The sequence below is a fragment of the Miniopterus natalensis genome, chromosome 21 (genome assembly GCF_054644295.1).
Source record: "Miniopterus natalensis isolate mMinNat1 chromosome 21, mMinNat1.hap1, whole genome shotgun sequence".
Taxonomy (NCBI): Eukaryota; Metazoa; Chordata; class Mammalia; order Chiroptera; family Miniopteridae; genus Miniopterus; species Miniopterus natalensis.
This window is the reverse complement of record NC_142101.1, coordinates 7,036,150-7,060,460: the sequence shown is the minus strand read 5'-3', so window position 1 is coordinate 7,060,460 and position 24,311 is coordinate 7,036,150. Positions and strand designations below refer to the sequence as shown.

At 47.3% G+C, this 24,311-nt stretch overlaps 1 protein-coding gene across 7 annotated transcripts in view; it reads right to left on the bottom strand.

The window, feature by feature from the left end:
* SIPA1L2 (signal induced proliferation associated 1 like 2) overlaps positions 1 to 24,311 on the bottom strand; it is a 129,801-nt gene that overhangs the window by 71,496 nt on the left and 33,994 nt on the right. For all 7 annotated transcript variants that reach the window (XM_087828897.1, XM_087828898.1, XM_087828899.1 and 4 more), the window contains exon 2: positions 11,865 to 13,599. In XM_087828897.1, coding sequence (XP_087685023.1) covers positions 11,865 to 13,341 — 1,477 coding nt within the window. In that variant the 5' untranslated portion in view covers positions 13,342 to 13,599. The remainder of the gene's footprint in view (positions 1 to 11,864; positions 13,600 to 24,311) is intronic.

Here is a 24,311-nt window from a genome sequence, read left to right as displayed (position 1 = left end):
AATCACCCAAACGTGTACCCATGACTCTGACAACCCCCCCCAAGTAAGTGGGAAGCAAATCCCCAGGTGGTATTCATTTCACTTTCTTTTTTTAAAGAAATGACACTTTATTGATTTGAGAGAGAGGAAGGGGGGAGGGAGAGGGGGAGAGAAAGAGAGAGGGAGAAAAACACTGATGTGAGAGAGAAACATGGACCTGTTGCCTCCACACGCACCCCAACCTGGGGGATCAAACCCACAACCTGGGCATGTGCCCTGACCAGGAATGGAACCGCAGCCCTTCGGTGCATGGCACGATGCTCCAATCTACTGAGCCACCCGGCCAGGGCTCACTCATTTCTTAATGACCTGCTGCCAGGTTAGTTCTCCAAGGTACATAGTTATAAAACTGATTCTTTTTCGCTATATATGCAAAACCACACTTCACCCCTTTTGAATGTCACCTAATTGGTTTGGCCGATCTTCCCTGACTCAGTTTTTAGTTAAAAAGAAACATAGTACATCAAACATTTGTAAGCTTGAGGAAAACCACAGGTATCCTAAAGGCTCTGGGGTATGCAAACGTTTTCTGCCACAATAATTTCTGAAGGAATAAGAAATGTCGCTCAGAAAACAGGGTGAGTTTGATAGAGGAAAAGAGTGACCACATCCCTGAGAGCAAACCTGACCCAAAGCCCCTCACGAACACCAGTCCTGAAGGCAGGCCACTCACTTCACCTCCGGCCACCAAGTCAGACGATACTGACCTCACTACCCTTAGGGCTGTCAGGGCTGACGCAGCACATCAGGTACTTTAGGGGCTGAGGGTAACCTTTTGCAGCTTCTGGAGCTGTGTTCCTTCTATTCCTTGGCTTGTGGCACCCTCCCGTCGTCAAACACAAGCCCTGGATCTTGCTTCAGCAGCCACACTTCATTCCTCACCACATCTCCCTCTGTCTACCTCTTACCTAGACACTTACAGTTGCATTTAGGTCCCACCCAGATAATCCAGAGCAATCTCGCATCTCAAGGCCCTTAATTTAAATCACACCCGCAAAGTCTCTTTTGCCATGTAAAGTAACAGACCCAAGTAACACCAAGGATGGGGCCAGCATTCAGCCCACCAAATACCCTTCAGTCACTCATTCAAATCCTGAGCCTGGGACGTGTCTCAGCTATGCCAGAAAGGGATGACACTGGGGATACAATAGCAAAGAAGACACAGGGCCTGCTTCAAAAGTTTCAGTCCGTGGGGCTGATAATACAGGAAACAGACAATTACACATTCGAAGTCCTGTGATTGAAATAAGCAGGAGGCATCATGCAAACACTGCAATTATCCAGTATCCGATCAAGAATCCGGAGGAAAATGTCACACAGCGGTCACAGCAGATGTCATGCAGCCCCTTTGCTCCATCCTAACAGAAATACACATGCACAGCTTTAAAGCGCCAAACTCCCCCCTTCTTGGTTTAGGAAACAGCGGCCCCTGCATGTCCGGCTCCTCCTTCATCCTGTTCCCACAGAATAACTCTCTGAACTCTCCTCACCTGCACACCTAACCCAGGACCGAGACAGGTCCCCCATATAATTCGGGTGTTAGCTGTTCCTGGTGATGATAGGAGCCCTCTGTAGGGACTGCTCACTCCTTTCTTTAGATCTAGTCCAGGTGCTTGATCTTCGTGATAGTGTACATGGTGCGTGTTTAGAACTGACCTTTTATCACCATGACTCTATCTGTACTGAGCCACCTTGCTCTCGCCTACTTCAGATTAGACTGGTCAGGCAGGGGCTCAAGGTTTTTACTGGGGAACCGCAGCTGTCAGAAAAGGCAGGTCTATCTCCCTGGAGCAGGCCAGTGTCCCCAGAATGGTTCTTCCATTCCCTGTCTGCGAGTGTTTAGTCCAATAAAGGAACAGGGCAGCTAGTCCTAGACAAGCACCCCAGTCCTGCCCTTAGCTGGGTTGCTGTTCTATGTCTCCAGGATAAACCTCCAGTTTTCCACCTGGGTACCTGGCAGGAAGGGACAGGAGAGAGGATCGGCCTTCTAAAACATTGACCCAGTCTCCTCCTTTCACCCCCAGTCTTTCATCAGAGATGCCTGGGTCTCTGGCACGGACTGAGTAGCCTTCGATGGCCTGTCCCCGCCTTGCAGCACCGCCAGCCCTGGGAGGGGGGGGAGAGGCAGGCTCCAGTCCACAGCACGGGTCTCGCTCTGCATCTGCGGCGGCTGCCCTGCCTTCAGTTGCCTCTCCCTAGTTTTCTTTGCTTTTGTGGCTTTTATGCCCCTTTTCAATTCCTTCATTACCATTTTCTGTGGCGTTCTAGCAGAAGGAGAGGTAGCGTGTCTTCAACTTGCCACCTTTAACTAGCAGCCCCAAGCTCACTCACTCTAAAACACAGATAACCCTAATATGCCTGATTATTGGTTTCTGAATCTGGGCCCTTCTACTTCTCATCTGCTCCACCTCGGGTCAGTTACATAACTTTTCTTAACCCCAGCACCCCACCCCACACCCCCCAAAATAATAAATAATATAGTCGTCGTCATTAACCCAAGAGAGGCATTATAGTTGAAAGGAAGCATGTTACCGACAAAAATACTAAATCAAGATCAAAACAGGAGTGACTGTGAACAGCACTAAGGGGCACTCTGACCGGGAGCCCAGCAGTCTGACAGCCCTGAGTCAGCCTGAAGGACAGTCCCACTTAAACTCAAACACTGATCTGTAATCACCCAGAGAGGCGACACGGCACCATTCACGGCTGCCTCTTTGAGAAAGAGGGGGTGCGTGTGACATGCCACTGACTGCCTTCCATCAGGAGCTAGAATTTTCAGAACACTGTGGGGACCCAGAATGTGTACGTTACCCTTTCACCGAAGATGGCAGGCAAATGAGTGAAAATGCTTTCCTTTACGCCTCACGCCCCAGCCTATGCCCCACACTCACCCGCAGCTTTTCCTGCTGTCTCACGCAGACACACACGTGTGACTAGAGTGTGTGCCACTCACAAGCATCGCATCTCTGGACCTGCCAGCTCTGCGGCCTCGTGGGTTTTCTTACGGACCTTCCAGGCTTTCGGTCTCCCTGAGGAAGCGGCAGGTCACCTGGGGGGGGTGTCTAAGGAACCAGGACCTCTGCAGCTAAGGTAAGGTGCCCTCCAGCTTTCACAGAGGTGACATCAAGACAGGGTGTGCTCTGAGACTCCAGCAGGAAGCCGAGTGAACTCTTCAAGGGACACCCTTCAAGACAGCTCAGCCTGTCCACCTGCATCGGAGACCCGTCCCTCAGTGGGCAGAGGATCATGAGCCCCATCCCCCCTCGGCCGCCCTCCTCACCCACCAGAGCCTGTCCTTATGCCAAGAACACGATTGCCATAAAACTGCTTCAAGGGTGAATTAAGTAAAATTCTTCCCTGGCAGATGAAAGCTGTGAAAAGACGGGAAAAGCTGAGCGACAATCCTGACATCATGCAAATACATCAGGAAGAGAAAAACCAGTTAACGAGGCTGCAGCGCAGGAAATGAGATTCGGTGGGTCTCCCTGCTGGCACTGGGCTGTTCGGTAAAGAAGAAAAAAGCAACTCTAACTGGGAAAAGGGGAAAAAAGGCTCCTGGAATAAGCTGGAAGGGAGATGTATTAGGTGCATCACTAAGGGACAGAGCAGGTGAGGATCACACCTCTCCAGGGCCTCCTGGGGTCAGGTACACCTTCCCTGACTGCTCATGGCGTTAGCACCAGGCACACAGCACCCTCACCAAGTCCAGGACTGGGGACAGTGCCCGAGGCCTCCGCTTGGTTAACATCCGCAGCAGCTTCCTATCTAGGTTTCCATAAAATGCAGCTTCAAGTTCTTTGTTCTTTCAATAGCGGGTGGATCATTTCAGCTCACAGCCTACCTGGGTTCCACGTGGCTGCAGGCGGCTGTCTGAATTCCTGCCTAAGAAGTGTCTTCTTTCACCTCTCCCTCCAACAACCGTGCGACTGTGTTTAAAACCACCTCCCTGTCCGCAGCTCTCTAGGAGTTGTGAACAAGGGACAACAAATGAAGGAAAGAGCGAATGAACAATAAAAAGAACAGGGCCTGCTTTTGCAGATAACAACATTAACGGTCGTTAGATGACCTGGAGAAACCTTGAATTCCCTGCTAATGGCTCGTGAATTAAATTCCTGACCTGACCGTGATGGCCTTTTTCTACGTAAAGTTCCCCTGGGCCAACTTTAACCAAAGTATTAGCAAAGCTTAAAAAACCTGAGGCATTGCAGTGAGAACAGCAACATTAAACACACCTGACATAAATTAACTCTTCCTCCCCACCCACGGCGTGATACTGCTGTGAACCCCATTTTACAGACAGTAATACGGAAGCTCCGAGGTGAGATGACAGTGAAACCAACACGGGGTCTCACAGACGCAAGGGAGGGAGGCTCCGCTAAGTCTCTAGGCGCCTGAGGCCTTATGTCCCAAAGACGATGACTTCCAGTTTACCAGCAGCAAAATGCAGGAAAGTTTTCCTAGTTAACTGCCACATCGGACTGCATGGAAACATCAGTGAGAATTCCCATTCCCAGGGAAATCAGAGCTTTGGTTCCCAGAGGGTACAGTCCTGTACACATTCCTGAAACGCTGCAGTGGGTGGGAACCGTGACCTTCCCATCACGGGGACAGGCCAGACAGCCAGCCCAAGTGTTTCCCACCGTGGCCACAGGGAACAAATACAACGATAACCCACCAGGCTGCAGGTCATGTGCAGCGGGGCAGGTCCTCCCTGCTGAGAGCCCCTGGACTTCAATGGGGCTCTGTGTGTGGAGGCGAGACTGGCCAGGCGGAGGGGTTAGTACTGAGTCGATTGTGTCTGCTCAGCGAGGAATTTGCATCTTAGAACAGTACCATTGTTCAGTGGTACTCAGTTCACCCGTATGAATTTAATAGTGTCCAACACCCTATTAATTTTCTTCAGTGACTGTATAAAACCAGAAGAAAAAATAAGAAGCCATCAGGCATGAAATCCAAAGCAATGCAGCCATGCATCGCTCAGCAGTGGGGGTCACTGGGTATGCAAGGTACACCCTGCCCACGCTGTCCCATGAGTGAGGCTAAGTGACCGTGTTTGGCACAGGGGCACCCTTCACCAGACGCCTTTCCCCAGGGCCCACCCGCCACATGGTTCGCTCTGCTTCTGTCTCTTTTCATCTTTTAACCAATAAAATAAAGTATTGCCCTTTCGATGCTAGACCAGTGGTGTGCCCAATACTTTATTTTGGAGAGGAAAGTCTTCTTTATTTAAGAACCAGCTGGGGGACTGTAGGACGCTTGCTCTGTGACAGGCACTCACTGTTCTGGGTCCTTTAGAGGAGGAGGAGATGCTTCTATTCTAGTCCTATTTTATAGATGATTAACTGAGGCACAAAGTTCCAAGACCTGCCCCAAACTGAGCTGGGGAGTGAACCCAGGAGCCTGACTTCCAAACAGGCGTGTTACCTAAGTGAGGCCGCCCTGCCCACCAGTCTCAGGTCCCCAGTGAAAATGATGGACACCTCTGTCTACTGGCAGTGAGACAGTCCCCCAGCCACAAAGCATTAGGCTGGTGTCAAGAAAGGAGAGAGGGCTACTTCACAAAATCTGGACGAATCCTTTCTTTGCACTTGTTCATTTAGCAGATACGTGTACAAATGTTATTATTCAGCTAAAATACTACTGACAAAGATTACCACTGGAGAAAGGGTGAGTTTACATAGAACTGGGTAAGACAGTACTTAAAAAAAAAAGTAAACTTGAAGATTTTTACCAAAAAGAGGCTCTAGAAAGAAGTCCTGATGGTGCTGTGGCTCCTACAGAGGACTTTTGCTCAGAGGGGACAGATGATAGCGCCAGGCCTGAGCTCAGACTTGGGCAGGGGCCTCCCAAGCCCACCAGATGGCATCTCGGGGCAGAGCTGGACCTGGGAAAGACCTGCATTGTACCCCACACTGCGGTGTGGATATGGTTCTAGTGTGAGACCCAATCCACTCCGAAACAGCTAAAGATTCTTTTCTGGGAAGTTTCAACCCTCCCCACGAGACCTCCAACCTGCCCGCATCCCGAAGTCGTGTGAAAGTAAGACGGGAAGGGGAAATCAAAGTTCTCAAGCCAGCACAGCTTTTTGTAAGAAACGGAGGAGAAAGGAAATCACAGGAGCACGAAGGAACCATACACACAGGGCCCTGAAGCAGCAGGCAGAGGGGAGAGGACTGGCTAAGCCAAGACTGTCTTTCATGCACACTCCAAAGTCTGCCCTATAAAACCAATTCCGCTGCTCACAAAGGATTCTACAAGATCCACTTTTCTTTTCTTGGACTTGTTAATAGAAAATCCCAAGAAAAGATGAGTTAGGCATTAGGCCTTCTTCAGAGAGCTCAGTGGACCCTGGGGACCAGAGAACCAAGGACATCCCAGGTGGCAGCTCACAGCCACCGCATCCTAACCTGGGGACCTCGAGGAAATTCTACGGGAATGTCTGTGCATTTCCTAAAGAGAAGACAGACAGTAAATTCCAAAGCTTAACAATTCCGCTGCTCCTCAGGTACTGAGAAAAATGCTCCGAGCAGAGCAGGACGTGCAAGGGAAAGACTGTGAGAAACTGCTTTTTCTTCAGTTTTACTCCCTTCGAAGCACAGGGCAGTCAGCTGCTTGCAGGAATCCAATGATAGTTTGATAAAGTAACATAAAACTGCACCTTTGACTTGTAAGAACTGCTCATAAATTCTTTTTCCTTCTTATTTTAAAAATTCTCATTTTGAGCACATCATAACAATTTCTGACTTACAGAAAAAAATTTAATAATCTATTTTCAAATTGTTGGTTTTTAGAAAAGCTGCAAAGATAGTAAAGTTCTCTTATCCCCCTGGCCCAGTTTTCTAGTGGTTAACATCTCACATTCCTCTAGCACATCTGTTCAATTAATGAACTGATACTCAGACATTATTATTAACTGAAGCTCATACTTTATTTGGGTTCTGTAGCTTTTCCATAATGTCCTCCCTCTCCCAGGATTCCATCAGGACAGCACATGACATTCAGTCATCGCGTCTCTTAGGCTACAGTGTGCCAGCTTCTCAGGCCTCCCTTGTTTCTGGTGACCTTGGCAGTTCTGAGGACTGGTCAGGGATTTTGTAGAATGGCCTCTCAGCTGGAATTTCTCTAACTTCCTTCCCTAATCCAACTGAGGTTATGGGTTTGGAGAGGAAGACCACAGAAATGCCACTGCCATCTTAGCAGGGGTACAGACTGATCTGGTGACTTCCAACTGCCGATGCTGACCTTGCTCACGAGGCTCCTCACTGCAGTTACTGCCTCTTTCCAGACTCCACCCGGTGGAGGTGAGTCACTGAGCACTGCCCACCTTCTAGTGGAGAAGGGAGAGGCTATGACTTACATTTTTATAATGTTTCGCATTTTTTGAAATTAAAAAATTTCTATAATAATTTACTTTTCAAGTAAAGATCTGTTTGTTAAAATGAACACTCACTAGTATATTTGACATGCGTCGTTTCTCAGGTATCCTGCACCTAAGAGGGTAAGAAATATATGTCCCTCTATCACTGTGCTTCTTCCAGTCGACAGGTTTTTCTCTGAAATGAAGTAAACAGTCATAACCTCTCTGCCCAGATGGAGGCTGGCGCGTGCGCCTGGCACCTCCAGTGCACCCAGGACACATTGTGATCGCTGATATTAACGGCTCTTAAATCACTGATGCAGCTCAACACGTGACATGGAAGGTGATCACGCACAAAGACAGGTTTCAAAGCAAGAGCAACAGAAGGTTCCATTTCCATAAGTCTATTTGCATCAGAAAAGCCCATGGCATAAAATCAGACGAGAAACTGTCCATGTTGATTATATCTTCTGCGTTGGGGGAATTTTCTTTCTTTCTTTTTGCTTCTCCACGGTCTTTACCTATCATGATCATATAATGCTTATATGCTGTTTAAAAATTCTAAACAAAAAAAGGTATATATTGTCAATTTCAGTATTTTTGCCCCCACATTCATGGACCAGCAGAGCAGCTCTCATAAGACCACGCACCTGAAGGCTCAGGTGGCTTAGCCACTGCTCACTCCACCCGTTACCCAAGAGGCCCAGCTTTCTCCTTCAGTCTGGTTTGACCACGCTTAACCCAAAATTGCTTGCTTTGTCCCTAGAGCTATTCTTGTCTTTGTGGTCTCAAGTATTAGAACTCCTGAGTAACCGTAGGTGCACAATTTCCTAGAAAGTACGAGACTTACTCACCACTCAATGACCGACCTACAGCATCTTAGCTGTCCCAGCTAGTTTCGGCTCTGGCCAGATGCTGGGCCAACAACTTTCAGCAGCTCTAAGTGCAAAAGAGGCCCAAAAGGCCAGGCCTGCTGCTGTGCTACAGGGGCAGTGCAGTGTGCAAAGAGGTGTGTAGACCAGGAACCTGGCTAAGGTTGGGCCCCTCAGCACGCCTGTCTCCCAAATGGGAAGCTCGGAGAAGGGGGAAGTGTGGTTTCACTTGGACTTCCATCAGGGAAACAGCAGCGTGACAAATGGCCCCCATTTCCTTCGTGGTCACAGCCAGCAGTGAGGAGCACCATTGCACCCACCGTGCACCCACTGTGTTGGCTACAGTGCCCGCTCTAAAAGCTGCTTTGAAGGCTACCCATGGGCCTGCCTGGACAGGCGACACTGCCACGCGATTTTCCGTGGTAGGCCACGCCCCTGCGCACATCCTTGGGAAGTTTTTAAAAGCGGTTCAGTGACTATGTGTCATAGGAACACACCTGGCGGGAAGAACAGCGTTTCATTTTAACTGCCCTGTAAAGAGGGAGCCGCATCATTACCGCTCTGTACTTTAGGCTTTCCCAGCGAGTGGAAGCTGCTTGATTCTCGTGAAATGAAGTTTCGCACAAAACAAAGGGCATTCTGGAAGTATCACAAGGTTTCCTGTATGCCTCCTTCCTTCCAAAGAGTGAAAAGGAGTAAAGGGAAAAGCGAAAAAGGGAGAGGAAAAGCTACCTGCACAAACACCCTACCTGTGCCATCAGCCCAGGACCTCTGTTTTGAAGCCAGTGATGCTCCTGCAACTTGTGCTGTGTCTGTAAATAAAGTGGGTGCCACCAGGGTGTGACTGGCACCCATCCCCACAGCACAGGCCTCAGCCACCTGACCTTGGGGCTCTGGCTGCTGCCTCTGCCTTCAGTCCTTAAGGCTCCACAGAGAGACCAGCGGGCACAGTGGCAGATGCTATTAGAAGTCACACAGGCCCACAGGGGAAGGGAAGAGCTAAATATAGGAGAGAGCGGGCACAGTTCCCAATGCAGGAGGAGAACAGAGGGACAGGGCTGAGCTCAGCCTCTTCTGTCCCCTCCTGGCCCCTCCATCCTTGCCTCAAATCCCATCGGCTGGCACCACAGCACCCTCCCCGCACTGGATCGAGGAACACTGGTGACACAGTGACCTCGGGGATCACTGCTTCACACTATCGGTTTGCAGGCTTTGCAGAAAAGTCTAGAATTCAGCTGTCTGACTCATCCACAGACCCACAGAGTGAGCTGGTGCCCCCCATCTGTCACACCACATGTCTGCACCCCCCACGATTCACCCACAGGCGTCTACTCCCAGGTGCTTCTTGGGACCTCATGTGCTAGTTCATGTGACATCATCATACATTTGATGATGTCATTTCTAATGTCCTGGAAAATCCTAAGTAGTAAATCAGCAGCAATGGAGAAAATAACACAGAATGGCTCTCTAAAACTGCCAGAAGAGAACCAATAGAATCTAGCAATCTAAAAATCTTCTCATGGGACAGACCCTAAAGAAAGTAACTGATCAAAAGGTGGGGGCCCTGGGTGCAATAAACATGAGGTTTTCATCCATATGTACTTAAGTGTATACGTAACACACTAAGATACACAACAGAGCACAAAGGAGATGCTGGCACTAAGTATTTGCATAAATAGGCATACACACACACACATATAAAATTTTTACGTTTGGGTATTTTCAAGGGTCCATCACAAACTATTCACAAAACTCAGCCCACCAGAATGACTCACTGCCTGAGATTTCAGGGCATAATAATTCTAGGAGACGGTTTTATTGCTGCCATTGACAGCCACAGCTTCATCAATTAAAAAAACAGTAGTTTGGAGGCCTGTTTCTCTCCGTGATCTCCCTTTCCATAAATAACTCACTCCCACCTAGAGCCCTGCCCGAGTTGTGTTTTTAATGTGCTGCCCCTGAAGGAGCACGGTCACATGGGCCATGAGTTACTGCCCGGCACAGGAGGAGGTCCGACGCCCTCTGAGCTCACAGGCTGGAAGGCAGTAACTCACAGTGGTAACACTGATGCACACCAGAAGCCAGGACTGAGGAGGGGGTCAGGGGCCACCCAACTGGGGCACTGAGATCTGTTGACAAAACTAAACTATTTCAGTCCCACTGTGTCATCAGTATGAGAGCAGGAGAAACTTCATGACCAGCTGCGATGTCAGTGCCAGTTCACTTAGCCGCCGCCCACCCAACATCATCATTGTTCCACTGACTCATATGACTTCATGTCATTGTGATCATGGGTGACTGGTTAAATCTGGACTGATGCAAAAATGGGGGGAAACCATTAATTTAATAATTGTATTTATCTGGAAAACAAATGCTTTTGAGCCTGCAATCCATGGGAAAAACATGAAAAAGGCTCCAGGGACTGAGTGGATGGAAGGAGTGACCTCCTAAGGTACAAGTTACACCCCCAACCGACCTCCAAAAAAGAAACAACTGGAGTCAAATACTGCACAGCAGCCATCAGAAGACGGAAACCAAGACTAAATAAATTCAGAGTACAGATGGCTTGCAACTGTCCACGAAGCCAGAGTTTCTTCTCGAAGGTACAGAAGGGAGATGCAGAGATGAACAGGCTCCCATTGGCTTCCTCAGGTGCTCCAACAGGTAACACCTGGGAATGGGGCAGGTGAAACTGGGAACAGGAAAATACAGGCGTGGAAAGTATGCTGTCCTGTAAGGAGGGGGCAAAGGAGGTGAACTGCACCCAAAAAAGGCACAGACAGCCACCCTGAGTGCTTCCCTTTTACGTGTTACTGCCATTGTGTGGGGGGGGCCAGATTCTCCACAGGTCTCTCGAGCAGAGGGGTTTCTCATATCCCCAAAATAACTGAGGTCACTTATTTAAAGGATTTAAACTACAATTTGAGGATATAACTACATGACTTCTGAGGAATGTATCCTTCGAGCCGGAAGATATAAATAAAACTAAACATAATTTACGAGTGATTAAAGAATTTCTCAAATCGCACCACCAAAGACTTACTTGTATCTAACCCTTTAAGCCCATTTATAGAACTAGAAACTAAATTTGCCTATCATGCTAATTATACATTCTTTCAACAAAGATTTATTTAACTTCCTATACAGCCAACAGTGCAGAAAGAGCTGTGGAGACATACAATTGAAAAGATGAAGCATAGGTGTAGGGAAAAGTACTGGAAAGGCTAGAGGAAAAACCACAGAATTACCCACTGTAAACAACAGTGTAAGAGATCATTCAGAGGAATTAGAGAGGGACAGAGTTAACCAGGGAAGTCGTCTAAAACAGAGTAACTCCCCATCAAGTCTGACGCTATGATGCTCACAAACTGGCCGAGAGAGAGAAAGGAGAAGGCATTTCCACATTGGGGATTACAAATCAGCAAAGGCAGGGCACTGGGGATTTCTAAAGAAGGGACTGGTCTGGAGCGATGGAGAACCAACCCCGTGGACAGTGGCCTTGGACACTACATGGAAGGTGCTGGGTCACCAAACAGAACTTACAATGGGCCCTAAAGAATCCCCGCTGGGACACGCACGCAGGCAGGGCCTCTTACCTTTCCCGTAGAAGAACTTGCGGTAATAGTAGGCCCCAAGGTCAATGTGCTCGATGATGTAGCGCTTCACCTTCTCCCTGTGAATCGGCTGGTTCTCTCTGGGCACTTCCAGGACAGACACGCCCGCGTTTGTGCAGTGAGAGCTGAGCGATGACTCAAAGGAGCAGCTCTCCCCGGAGCTGAGAGAGGACGAGTTGGCCCTCGAAAGGGCGATCCTCCGGTCCCCTTCGCCCCCGGTCTCGTTTCTAAAGTAAGGGCAACTCAGCACGAGCTCGTTACTCTTCCCGTCACCCTCATCGGCATCCAGGCTCTCCTTGGAGTTGAGGTCCTCCTTGCTCCCCAGCGGGGACTCGCAGCTGCCCGTCTGGCCCGCGAGCATCTGAGTCTGGGACGCGGCGGAGGCCCCGGTGGTCATGTTCTTCCTTTTCCCCACGCTGGCCCTCGTGGCCATGGCTTCGTTGATATTAAACAAAATGCTCTGGACGTCATAATGTGCAAAACACCGCTGGCAGTTCCAGGGGCGTGCGCCCCGCTCGAGACGGCCGTCCTCCAGGTCGGACGTGAACCTGAAAGTCTCGTGTTCACTCTTCACAGTTCGCAGCTTTCGGAAGAGGGACGTTTCCACCAACTCCGACTTCAACCTCCGCTTGAAAGGCTTGTCCCTGTCCCTGCCCATGAGGAGGGCGCTGTCCATGTAATCCAATCCTGAGATGCGGACGAATTCTCCTCGAGAGATCTGGGCGGCGGCGTGGAGGCTGGGCGAGACGGCAGGGTCGCAGGAGAAGAGCTCCGGGAACCCAAAGGGCGCCATCGCCTTGTGGTCGTAACTGTCCACGCGGTACCCTCTGAGCATCGCAAAGAAGTTCTCACCGGACAGGCCCTGCCGGTCGATGGACGATGTGCTCCCGTACTCCCGGTGCAGCGCGGCCCCCGTGTTGGGGTTCACGGCATTTTGGTCTAAGACGTCCTCAGCGTCGATGTCGCTGATGGTGACGTCGCTATTGCTTCTCTGCCTTATGGGGTGCAGTCCTCTTTGAGGGGAGTGAACGAAGATGTCTCCGATTGTGTACTTCGCCTCCACGAAGTCGAGGTCGAGCTGCTCCTCCGGGTGACCGTCGCTCTGGTCACTCTGTCCATTGTGCATGACGGAGGTGACACTGTCGTAGCTGGCCTGAGACTGGCTTCCCCACGGTGTCTTGCAGGCCAGCTCCTTGGAGCAGTCCTTTTTCGGAGGCCACTCGGACACCCTGGCCCTCACACCCATCTTGGGCACAGCGGGGGTACCATTGGCTGGACCACCACTCTCGCTGGAATTTGAGGCATTTAAAGAAGTGGCAGGTCCCATGCTGCCATTAATGGCTTTAAATTTTCTAGCAAAATAATCATCGGACTGCATGGCTCTGGGGGGGTCCTTGAACTTGGCAGGGGCCCTGCCGAGCTTGTGCTTCTCGTCCTGTACCTGCCTCGGGTCACTCATGTCGGCCTCGGTCAGGGCGCCGCGCCTCAGCAGAAGGCTGATGCAGACCCAGTTACATTGTTAGTCACACCGGGGATTTAAACGCAGAGATAAAGCCTTCTTCTAAAGCTGTATTTCCCTTCGTTAACCAAAAGCAAACAACATCCTCAGAGTACGGTTTCTCCAAACCCAGCGTAGCCTTAGCTGTAATGATTTTGTTCACCTCCGTTCTTTTCAAAAGTATTCCTTAAGACGTCCGGCCATGAGCACCTCCTTCACCTGAATTGAGAAAACAGAAAACAGCATTAGCAATTATTACAGCTCAAGTTCAACACATTCTCCATATGTGCTTACCTGTCCTTCCCTCCTCTGCCCACCTCCAATTCCCGCGAACGTCACAAGGTTTCGCGCCTGCACTGCGGCTCATCTGCTCCTTCTGCAGACACTGCCCTGCTTGGCTGATGGACTTCTCAGCACACGGTCCAGCAGGCCCCGGTACCCCTCCGGCAGGGTGCTTCCTCTGGGCCCCACTGCTCCTTGTCTATGCCGACCAGAGTCGTTGCCTTGTACTCTGAACTCCTGGGTAACTCAGCTCTCCACGACTAACTTCAAGCTCCGCTACCTGGGAGCTATGCCCTTCACCTCTGTATCACGTTACCTACTTAATGTAGCCTGGCTTACCCAGGTAATCAGGCAGCATTTCAACCAGCTATCTTAAGAGTGACGCAGTAAGCATACAATTGCTAGAGTATTACTATAGTTTCTTTTAAAACAGGTAAACTTAAAATGTCCATCAGCAAAATGGTCAATACCAGGTGTTAACAAATGAGTTTTCAGAATGCTCTCCTGTAATAAACTCTCAGAGATCCCCGTAAAGGGGGCAGGGGTCTCAAGAATGTGGTGTCTGAACGAGGGCAACTTTCTAGCTCACTGTGCCTCTTGCAACACAACAAATGTTCAGGGTCAAATAAAGGAGTAGAATTTAACACTGCAATTTACCTCTGAGGTTGGCAGAAACTAGACTTCATCAACTCTTCTCTTTAATTACAAATAATTTTTTCAAATTCTCCTATATTTAATAAAACAAAATAATTTCCATTATATATTTTCCCAATCCATGGCAGTCTGGGAATCTTACTCACTGGCATAAGAATGAAAGAACAACTCTACTTCTTCTGAAAAAAATGATGGTAATAAAGGTAAAATATAGCTGATTTCCCTTAGTTTTCACCAAAGTATAAAAAATAACTGCAGTTCAGTTAGCAAATGTTAAAATTCCATCCAGCTAAACAGTATAAGGACCCTCCAGTGGGCTCTTACAGGCCCTGAGAGGAACATGTAGGGGTCTCCTGAGAGCAGGTAGTTTCCCCTGATGGCAGCTTGCTTTCCTCCCCTCACTGGACAACATGCTATTTGTTCCCAGGGCAGCTTCATAATTGAGGAAGCACAACGACAGCTTAGGGAGTGACAAACAAAAGGGGTCATGACGGTCAGATGTCCCCTGCACAGAACAGACCACGGTCTGCCCATGGCTCTCAGAAAGAGAAGAGATGACTGCATCTCACCTATTTCACTTAGAATTACTGTGTTGACTGACAAGACCACAGACAATTCTGAATTATATGTTTATAGTTACCCCCTATATGATTTAGGCCATTGTCAAACCCTTTCCTGGAAACTGAAAAAGTGACAGCTGAGATACGAATACAACTTCTTGCCTAATATCTCTCTGCTGAAATGGTATTTGCTCACTGCACTGGGCTTCTGCACAGTCTCTAAGTTTTCCTGATAATTCTGCTGCTCACAGAACACTCAACAAAACCTGAGCGCTTAAGAATGACGAATGGTTAGCACAGGGCTGTGTGAATTCCCAGAAGGGGTGCCCATGACACTCACTTTCCCTTCTACAGTGTTAATTTGCAGCAGCCGATCACAGAAGGAAGAGCCATGCCCTGCCCAGGACCCAGCTCCAAACTAGTGGACTGTGTAGTTTCTAGAAATATAATCAGGAACTAAGTACTTTAAGGAATTAGATAAAGTACCAAAAAAAACCCCAGGAGAGAAGGAATGAATCAAGATGAAGGCGAAAGTAATGCAATAGGGACAGGTAAACCCAAAAGGTAGATACACTCCTTTCTAAGCCTGAAAGGGGAAAAGAAATAATAATATTATACAAGCTTAGAAGAGAGAAAGGAGACATGACCACACACACAGGGGTCATAAAAATGCAATATTTTAATTAAAAATAACTGAAAAATAATCACTTGAACATCATGGGGGTTAGGAGTGCCTAACCCTTGAACAGTCAAAAATACACTTCTGACTCCCCCAAAACTTAAATTGGTTCCACGCCCCCCTACAGATACCAAAATCCCTATGTAAAATGCATACAGTTGGCCCTCCACACCCAGGCGACTCCCGTCCACAGATCAGAAACAATACAGGTTTTACTGAAAAAAAAAAAAAAAAAAAAATCTCATATAAGTGGACCTGTGTAGTTCAAACCCGTGTTGTTCAAGGGTCAATGTATAAGTATAAAAGAATTATACCACAAGCAACTCTATGGAAACAGATTTGAAAGCACGGAGGAAACTAATGATTTTCTGGCAAAACACAAATTCCCCAAACTGATCCAAGAATGGAAAATTTAGATAGATCGATGCCCAATCCCTAACTAAAAAATGAGCAATGCATCCATGAAATGCAAAGAGCTACCTTATCCACGACCGAAACTCCTTTATCTTTCATTCTCCTATTTAAGAGACCAAATACTATGTAAAAATTTTAGGATGTACCCCACCTTCCTTTTCCATGCCGTGTAAGTACCAATAGTCACACCACACATGCCAGTCAAAGCGGCAGGTGCCCAAGGCTGGGGCACAGTTAAGACTCCGCCCAGCCATGGCCCCACCCCACGCGGGCAGAGCTGAGCACACTGGCAGGTCCCCACACCAGCAACCCATTCACTGCATCCCACAAGGAGGCTCTGGGTTTAAGCCACCTGCCAGTGAATATGTAAAACACAGAAACTTAAAACTAGGATTAGCAAGGACAACACATACCCTTAATAATTAATTCTGGAAAAGCTGACCACGAAGTTCTCAGAGGTCACTGGGTTCAGACTCAAATTTGAAAACCTATCTCTTGTGCTTCCGCACCCCCTGACATTTCTAACTTACCCTTGTTCAACAGGAAAGAGAGAAAAAAACAAAACTTTTATCCCACAGATCTCTTATAGAAACAGAAAACACCGCTACGCTGTCAAGATTTTTCAAAAACAAATCATAGAAGTCATTAAATATAGACGAATTTATGCTGAAGTTTATTATTAGGTTTGCCAAAAACCAGGAAAGCTACAGAAACTCAGAGCACACAAAACCTTTTCCCAAAGAAACCTTCTGAGAATTCCTTGTTGAGATCTTTTAATTTCTCGTCTGTGGTAAGAACAGCAGCTCCAGTGGACAGCTGATTTCTGGTCGGGGGTCTATTCCCCATCCTCTGGCAATGGGATCCTGAATCCTCCGGGAACCACCCCCTACAACCATTTCATTGGTGCAGAGCTGACTCCACCCCTAACATGTGACTCAGGTTTGACCAATGACTGTGCCGCCTCCTCTGGCCACAGGTGGTCCAGGGATGAGCCCCGGAGCCAAGTCAGGTCAATGACAGGGCTCACCTTGCTGGTGTGACTGAGAAAGGGGACAACAGCCGGGACCCAGAGCCAGGCGTGGGAAAGGAGGACTCCTGAGCACACAGCTCTGGATCCACTGGGCTTGAAACCAGTTCTGCCCCTGGAATTTCTCAGTTGTTTGAACCTACTCATGACCTTTTTGGGTTTATTGAGTTTGAGGCAGATTTGTGTGGACTCCAGACCAATTTTAAAATGTTCTAAGAGACCACATTTATATTTAATTAAAGACCAAAGACAGTAAGCTCAATGAGCACAACTCCTTTGTACTGTGCTGCACAGACTGCTTGGTCCATGAATAAATGAATGGAAAATTATAGCTCTGGCTCTTGACTCCAGTATCAAAACCAGAGCCTCCGGGCAGGACACCTGCCTCAACCCCACCATTACACATCCTTTGACACATTTTACATGTGCCACTAACAATTCAGAGTGCTCAGAGCCAAAAGCTCTTGACATGGGAGCTGCTTAACAAACTTAGTCTCAACAGAAGCACAGCAGATCCTCCTGCCACCTCACAACCAGGTCCCACTTCCCAGCTGCCAGAGCTCCCCAAAGTGACAGCATTACAGATGGCACATTCCCTTTAAATGGGCTCCTAAACATGACTAAATACAAAGTAGTAGCAATAGCACCTTCCATTTTAAAATAGCACTAAAATACTTAAGTTGTTAATACTGTGATAAAAACAAAGCACCTCAAAACAATCATAGAATGTTTTAAGTAAAATAAATTAGAAATATTAACATATGCAATTTTTAAAGTATTACCATACAGAGAGAAGAATTAAGACTGATGTCTTTAAAAACCAGATATTAACAGGAAATGGCATAGGCTCTGACCAGGAGAAATGCCGACAGGAAACAGTAGAGGGATGAAAATCTGAAGCGTGCACTGGAATGACCTCTGGATGGGCCAGCACCTGGACCAGGCTGCAGCCATCCCCGGGCGCGGTGAGAAAGGAGGCGGCCTACATGGCCCATCCTGCCGTCACCTTCTGGGACAGGCAGAGCAGCCTACTGCTTCAGAACTGTTTTTCCTCAGGCGGTGCCACACCAGCTCCCTGGATATGTGGATGTAAGCCCTCAAATGGCATCACCCCCAACAGGACGGCAAGTGGAAACTGTGCCATGGAAACCATACCATCACAGAACCTGGCCTCGGGTCCCAGGTGGAGGTGAAGCCACAGGAACCTTGGAGCCCGCACATCATCTCTGCAACAAACAGTTGCCAGGCAGCTCCTGTTCCTCTCTGATTTGGTATCATTTCATCATTCTCACAGATTGTAAAAAAACGGGTTGTGATAGTTTTTAACTGGCAAATGCAGTGTTCTCAAAAAAAAAAAAAAAAAAAAAAAAAAGGCCATGGTAATTTTCCTCAAACAGCACAAGTGCTACTGCATGCCCTGGCCGGGTGGCCCAGTGGATGCAGCATCACCCTGTGCACCACAGGGGTTGCGGGTTCAATCCCCGGTCAGGGAGTGTATCGGAGGCAACCAACCAATGTTTTGCATTCTGTCCCTTCCTCTCTCTCTAAAAATCAATAAAAACATATCCTCGGGTGAGGATTTTTAAAAAGTGCTATTTCATGAAATATTAAGAAAACATAACTGAATGCAGACCCCCACCTGTGCATAGAGGCACCACCCTTACCACTCGCTCCCTCTGCCTTAATTCTACTTAAGAGGATCTTAAACTACTTGCCTAATAACTTCATTACTGAATGAATTCCCACTGCTAACTTGGTGTGGTTTAAAAGTTAAACATCAAAGAAAATGGAAGAGTCATTTCATTCCTTCCTGAGGCCTTTATAAAGAGATCAGACTACATTATGCTAAGTGATACAAGTCAGGGAAATACAAATACTGCAAGATCTCACTGACATGAGTAATCTTTAAAAAAAAAAGAATTCACAGATACAGAGAACAGATGGGTGATGGGTGCCCCCGTCAGAGGCAGGGGGTGGGGGGTGGGCAACACAGGGAAGGTGGTTAAAAGGTACAGACTTCCAGTTATAAAATAAGTTCTGGGATGTAATGCACAGCATGGTGACTACAGCTGACAATACTGTACTGTATATTTGAAAGTTGTTAAGAGAGTAGATCTTAAAAGTTCTCTTCACAAAAAAAGAAGATTCAACTCCCATCCAAGTACTAACCAGGCCCGACCCTGCTCAGCTTCCGAGATCGGATGAGATGGGGCGCGTTTGGGGTGGCCTGGCCGTAGATGGGAGGTGCTGCATGTTAACTAGACTCACTGTGGGTATCAAGTCATTATGTTATACACCTGAAACTAACATAACGCTGTATTTCAGTTATTCCTCAATAAAAAAGATGAAAGACTCAATTCACTAGAAAAACTTTTTAAAAAATAAAGAGCGAAAGAGAACAGGCTAATCCCCAGTGAACGCCCCTCTCCAGCCAATTCCCCAGACGCAGACACTGACCGTCTGGGGGATAGGGGAGATGTCGCGTCTGCATCTTCGAGTGCTGGTCAGCAACACAGAGCCCAGCACAGTTCTACAGTGTTCTTCCTCTTCAGGCTCATTTTAATGTCAAGGACTTGCCCCCCACACCCCATAGTCCCCAATTATTCTAACATGTCATCGAACTCTATGGCTCTCGCTCCCCAGTAGAAAGAGAAACTTGACACCAGCGTTCTGAGGGCACCTTAAAAAGTGACGTGTGAACCTGTGACCTCAGGTAGTGGGGACCCTGAGTGGGGAACGGCTAGGGAATGTGGCGACCAAGCGGGAACTCAAATAGAAATTAAAGCATCTGAGAGCTTAGAAGAGCAATCTGTCCCCAAGTGAAGGGTCTTGGGACTAAGTTTTCAAGGACAGAACAGAAATGGAGAAAATGTGGTATTTAAGCACAACTGTCTTCCAACAGAATGTTTTCCAGTTTTCCATGAGACATTAATGAGCCTTTAAGACCAACATCATAGTTATAATTCAGCCACTGACCAGAACTGCACCTGTAGCAAATGATTGGAAGACCACAAAATGCACAAATTATGAGCCCTAGTCAAAAAAAAAAAAAAAAAAAAAAAAAAGGTTGAAACTATATGGCAGATTCATAATAAAGTCTAACTACCGTAAAAATGTGTATTTCCACACTCCCATCCCATCAGCTATAATACCAACATGCATAACTGGGCAGGAAATGAAATGAGGGACAAATGATCAGGTCCCACTGTTACCGCCTCTGTGGCCAGGAAGGTGACAGAAGATCTGAGGAGAGCTCACACCCAGGGTCTGATCACCTGAAATTCATTTACCATAAAATCACCGAGTTCAGGTACATTCAGCCTCGTACTAAGTGAAGCTATGGCTAAATAACTATAAAACAACCCATTAACTCACAGTCATCTCACAGCAAACACCTAAATATGAGACGATTTGATCAGTGGGCTATTACTAAGTAACAATGGCCATAAATGGATATAGATGCTCAGTAACAGCCACAGTGCTGACTGCTAAGTTTCGGGTAAATTGGGACATGAAAATTAGTTCTTAGGCACTTATCATGAATTAAATGTTGGAGTGGTACCAAAGATAAATATCTGGGGGCATGAGAATGAAAAAAAAAGCCAAATTCTCCTCTTCAGAGTTTTATAACATAGGGGCAACCTACCTATGACGTGTGAAGGAGCATAAAATCTTTTCCTGGCGGAATGTTCACACTGGTGTTAGACAGCTTCTAAAAGTGCCCCACGCTGCTGTCTAGAGGCTTTTCCAAAGCCCCACAAGAGCTGATCCCTTTTGTAGTTAGGACTTTCCATGAGAGCAGAGCAGGGACCCCAGTTAAAAGTGCCTGAGGATTCAGACTCCCTAGAACCCCACATTATGACTCTGCTTCCTAGTGAACTACAGCCCATGGTGAACGCAAGGGTGAAATCAAGTTTGTTAGGCGTAAGCTCCCTGAGAGTAGGACCGTCTACCCTGTTCACTGCTTACGCCCCCAGCCCCAGAGCCGTGCCTGGCACTTTGGTGGCCTCATGATTAACTTCCAACCAGCCACCTAAACTGAAATGGCTGCAAACCAAAGCGCCCAAAGCACAGAGTTGACAGGTTATCGTGACACACGCCTGGGGCACAGCGACTCTTGAGTCCCTCTATTTCCTTGCTGGCCCCACCTCTGGTCCCGATTAAATGCTACCCATCCTCAGGCTGACTGCAGGCTCTATGGTCCTTTCGATCCTCACATTCCCCGGCGTAATTCTATTCGTCTCATATGCCACTTTTTCTGTGCCGGTGTCTCATACACAACACTGCCAGGCCGAGCTGTGACCGCTCCCACCCTCTGCCCACCGCCTTCACACCGACCTCCTCCCCAGCTCAGGAGTGGGGCCACCGTCCCACCCCCTGCCGCCCAGGCCCAGCCTAGGCTCAGCCTGCCCCCGTCACAGTCCACATCCAACTGGGCCTGTGAACCTGACCTGAATGCTCTCAAGTCCGCGCAGACCTTGCTGTCCCAGCTGCCACCTCCAGAGCTAGAGCCACGATCTTATGTCTCCTCGGTTATTATAAAACCCTTCAGTGTTTCCCCATTTTCCTCAGTAAAACCTGACTGCTTTTCTTTAATATAACTTTATTGATTTCAGAGAGAGGGAGGGAGAGGGGGAGAGAGATAGAAACATCAATGACGAGAGAGTCATGGACCGGCTACCCATGTACACCCCACACCAGGGATCGAGCCCGCAACCTGGGCATGTGCCCCGACCCGGAATCAAACCACGATCTCCTGGATCCTAGGTCGATGCTCAACTACTGAGCCACGCCGGCCAGGCAAAACCTGATTGCTTTGAGGTAGCACAGGTCACTTGTGATTTGGTCTGGGAGTGGCTGCTGGGGCTCCACACACCACACACGCTGCCCTTCACGGTCGTATGCCAGGGGCTCTGACAGCTCGCCCACTGCCCACTCTCTTCAAAACCCTTTTTCCTGCCTCGCTAACAGGTGTTTTTAGACCTCAGCTCATATACTGGGTTCTTCTCGAATCTTAGCATTGGCTCTATGCTAAGGTATCTTACTTTGGGCCCCGCAGCATCCCGCACCTTTTCTCTTACCATATGTTGTAAGAGAAAGACACTACGCTGTTTTATGCCAGCCTATTTACTTGTCACTCTCCTCGTCTAAGCCCTAAGTACTGTGAAGGCAGAGACCTGTCTTTGCACCTGGGCACTGGGCAAGGTTCCAGGCTCTGCCACCTGGTAGCTGAGACTGTGGCAAAGTGACTTCACCTTCCTGAGCCTCGGTTCCCAGCTGTAAAATTGCAACAATTATATCTACTTCAAAAGATTATTCTAAAGATCCAATGAGACCTAGATGCAAAGTGTTTCTCTCCCAGTTTCCTAGATCAAAAGTTCTAAAAATATTAGTGGAAACATTTAATTTATGAATTTATAAAGTTTACTTATGTATGAATGAACTGATAAACTAATTGACTTAAAATTGAGCAATGAAAATGAGTAAGATACATAATAACTATCTCCAAGGAGCACAGTCCTGTTTACAAAATATAATGCACTACCTGCTGATTTATGGAAGAAGCATAATAGGAGCACAACGCAGTAACCGACTTGCAACAGTTAAGCTGATTCTGCAAGAGGCAAACAGAAGCTTTCAGAAGGTGAAGGAAATGCCCAAAGCAATTACCCACCAGGCACTGCTCTCTTCCCAACTACAACTTCTATTTAAATTATTTTAGGAACTTCATTGTATTATAATGAGATTATTATGAAGTTTTTAACTTTTCCATGTGTCAGTAAAAAACAGAAACCAATTCCTGGTAGTAAGCTGCTTTCGCATACCCATAGATCCATCTATTTATATGTCAAAAGCAGAATAAACAAAGAGCTATTTTGTTAAGTGGAATATTTTGATCATGGAATTTTTTCAAGTAGACAGAAGAACAGCTGTGGGTATTGACTGTTCCCATGACATCTTTTAAGTCAGAAAGAGATAAAAAGAGAGAGCCCTGTACCTCGTTCCCTCAGGAGGTTCTTAGTTACTGCATTTTTCAGCAACGCGGCCCCTGAATTACAGATGACACAGTAGGAAGTCAGACGTTCTGATTAATAATTTAAGCTGAGGCATTTGTGTCTTAGGAAAACTCAGCAAAAGAAGAAAATAATTCCTATTTAGTACCAACCGATTGGGGAAGTACTTCTGTTGTTTTCATTTAAAAACCATAGAAAATAACCTGTTCTATTATTTAGATAAGGGTTAGTGATATCGGGCAGGCAACAAGGGAGGTTGGAACCTGAGCATTTTATAATAAAAGCCTGGTAGGCCAGAGCCTAGAAAAACATACTCTTAGGGGTCCCTCCTGTTGTTTAGCACAAAGGGAAGAATCCTCTCACCCACCCTATTGAGCACTAAGTCCATGGTGCAAACATAGAACTAAATCAATCAATACTACTGAAAACTGAACTAAACAAACACAGCAACTACTTTCAATGGGCTCTTTGTGAAAACACAACAAGTAAACCAAAACGCCATCAAATCGGAAGATGCCTCCTTTCTGCTGAGCACAAAGGCATGAAAACAAACCTGCCAATCCATACAAGAGTCTAGCATTTGATTTCTAAAAAATAGTAATTTTAGCAGCAAATACAGAACGCGCCCCATTCACTCACCACACACACTCAAAGCCATCTCCGCATTATTCCCGTTTATCTGAATTACAGGATACCGACTTGTTGAACAGCTTTATGAGGTTTATTATCTGATACAAAAACCCTTTTGTCCGCCCAGTAAATAAGTGTCTTCAGTTCTGTTCCGCACTGTACTGGCTGCTGGGGCCTGGGGAGCATTAGAGATGAATGACAGCCTCCTAATCCTCGGAGCTTAGCTGGCTAAGATATGCACACGTATAACAAGTAATAAAGAAACAGGGTTGAAGGAAAACGATGCCACTGTGCCCAGCACATCGTGGAAGTGGCCCACGTGCGTGTGCGCACACAGGTGCCCCCGCACTGAGGGTCTGGGGGTGGACGCCCTTGTGTGCTGCAGATGGCTTCTGCCTCCCAGCACCAATAAAGACAACTGCACGAGTCTTTGGACTCGATATGGCCACATCTGAAAAAGGTACCTAATAAATAAGAGACGTGGGGGATCTTACATCGAAAATATTCACTCTAGAATTACATGAATGAAGAACTTGAAAGAGTTTTAACATGTAAACCCACACATACATAAAAACACTTTAAATTCAATAAATAAAAAATACTTTGAAAATAATCCTTCATAAAACCAATGCCTGTTTAAGTTATCAGAGTGAATTTCTCTTATTTATATG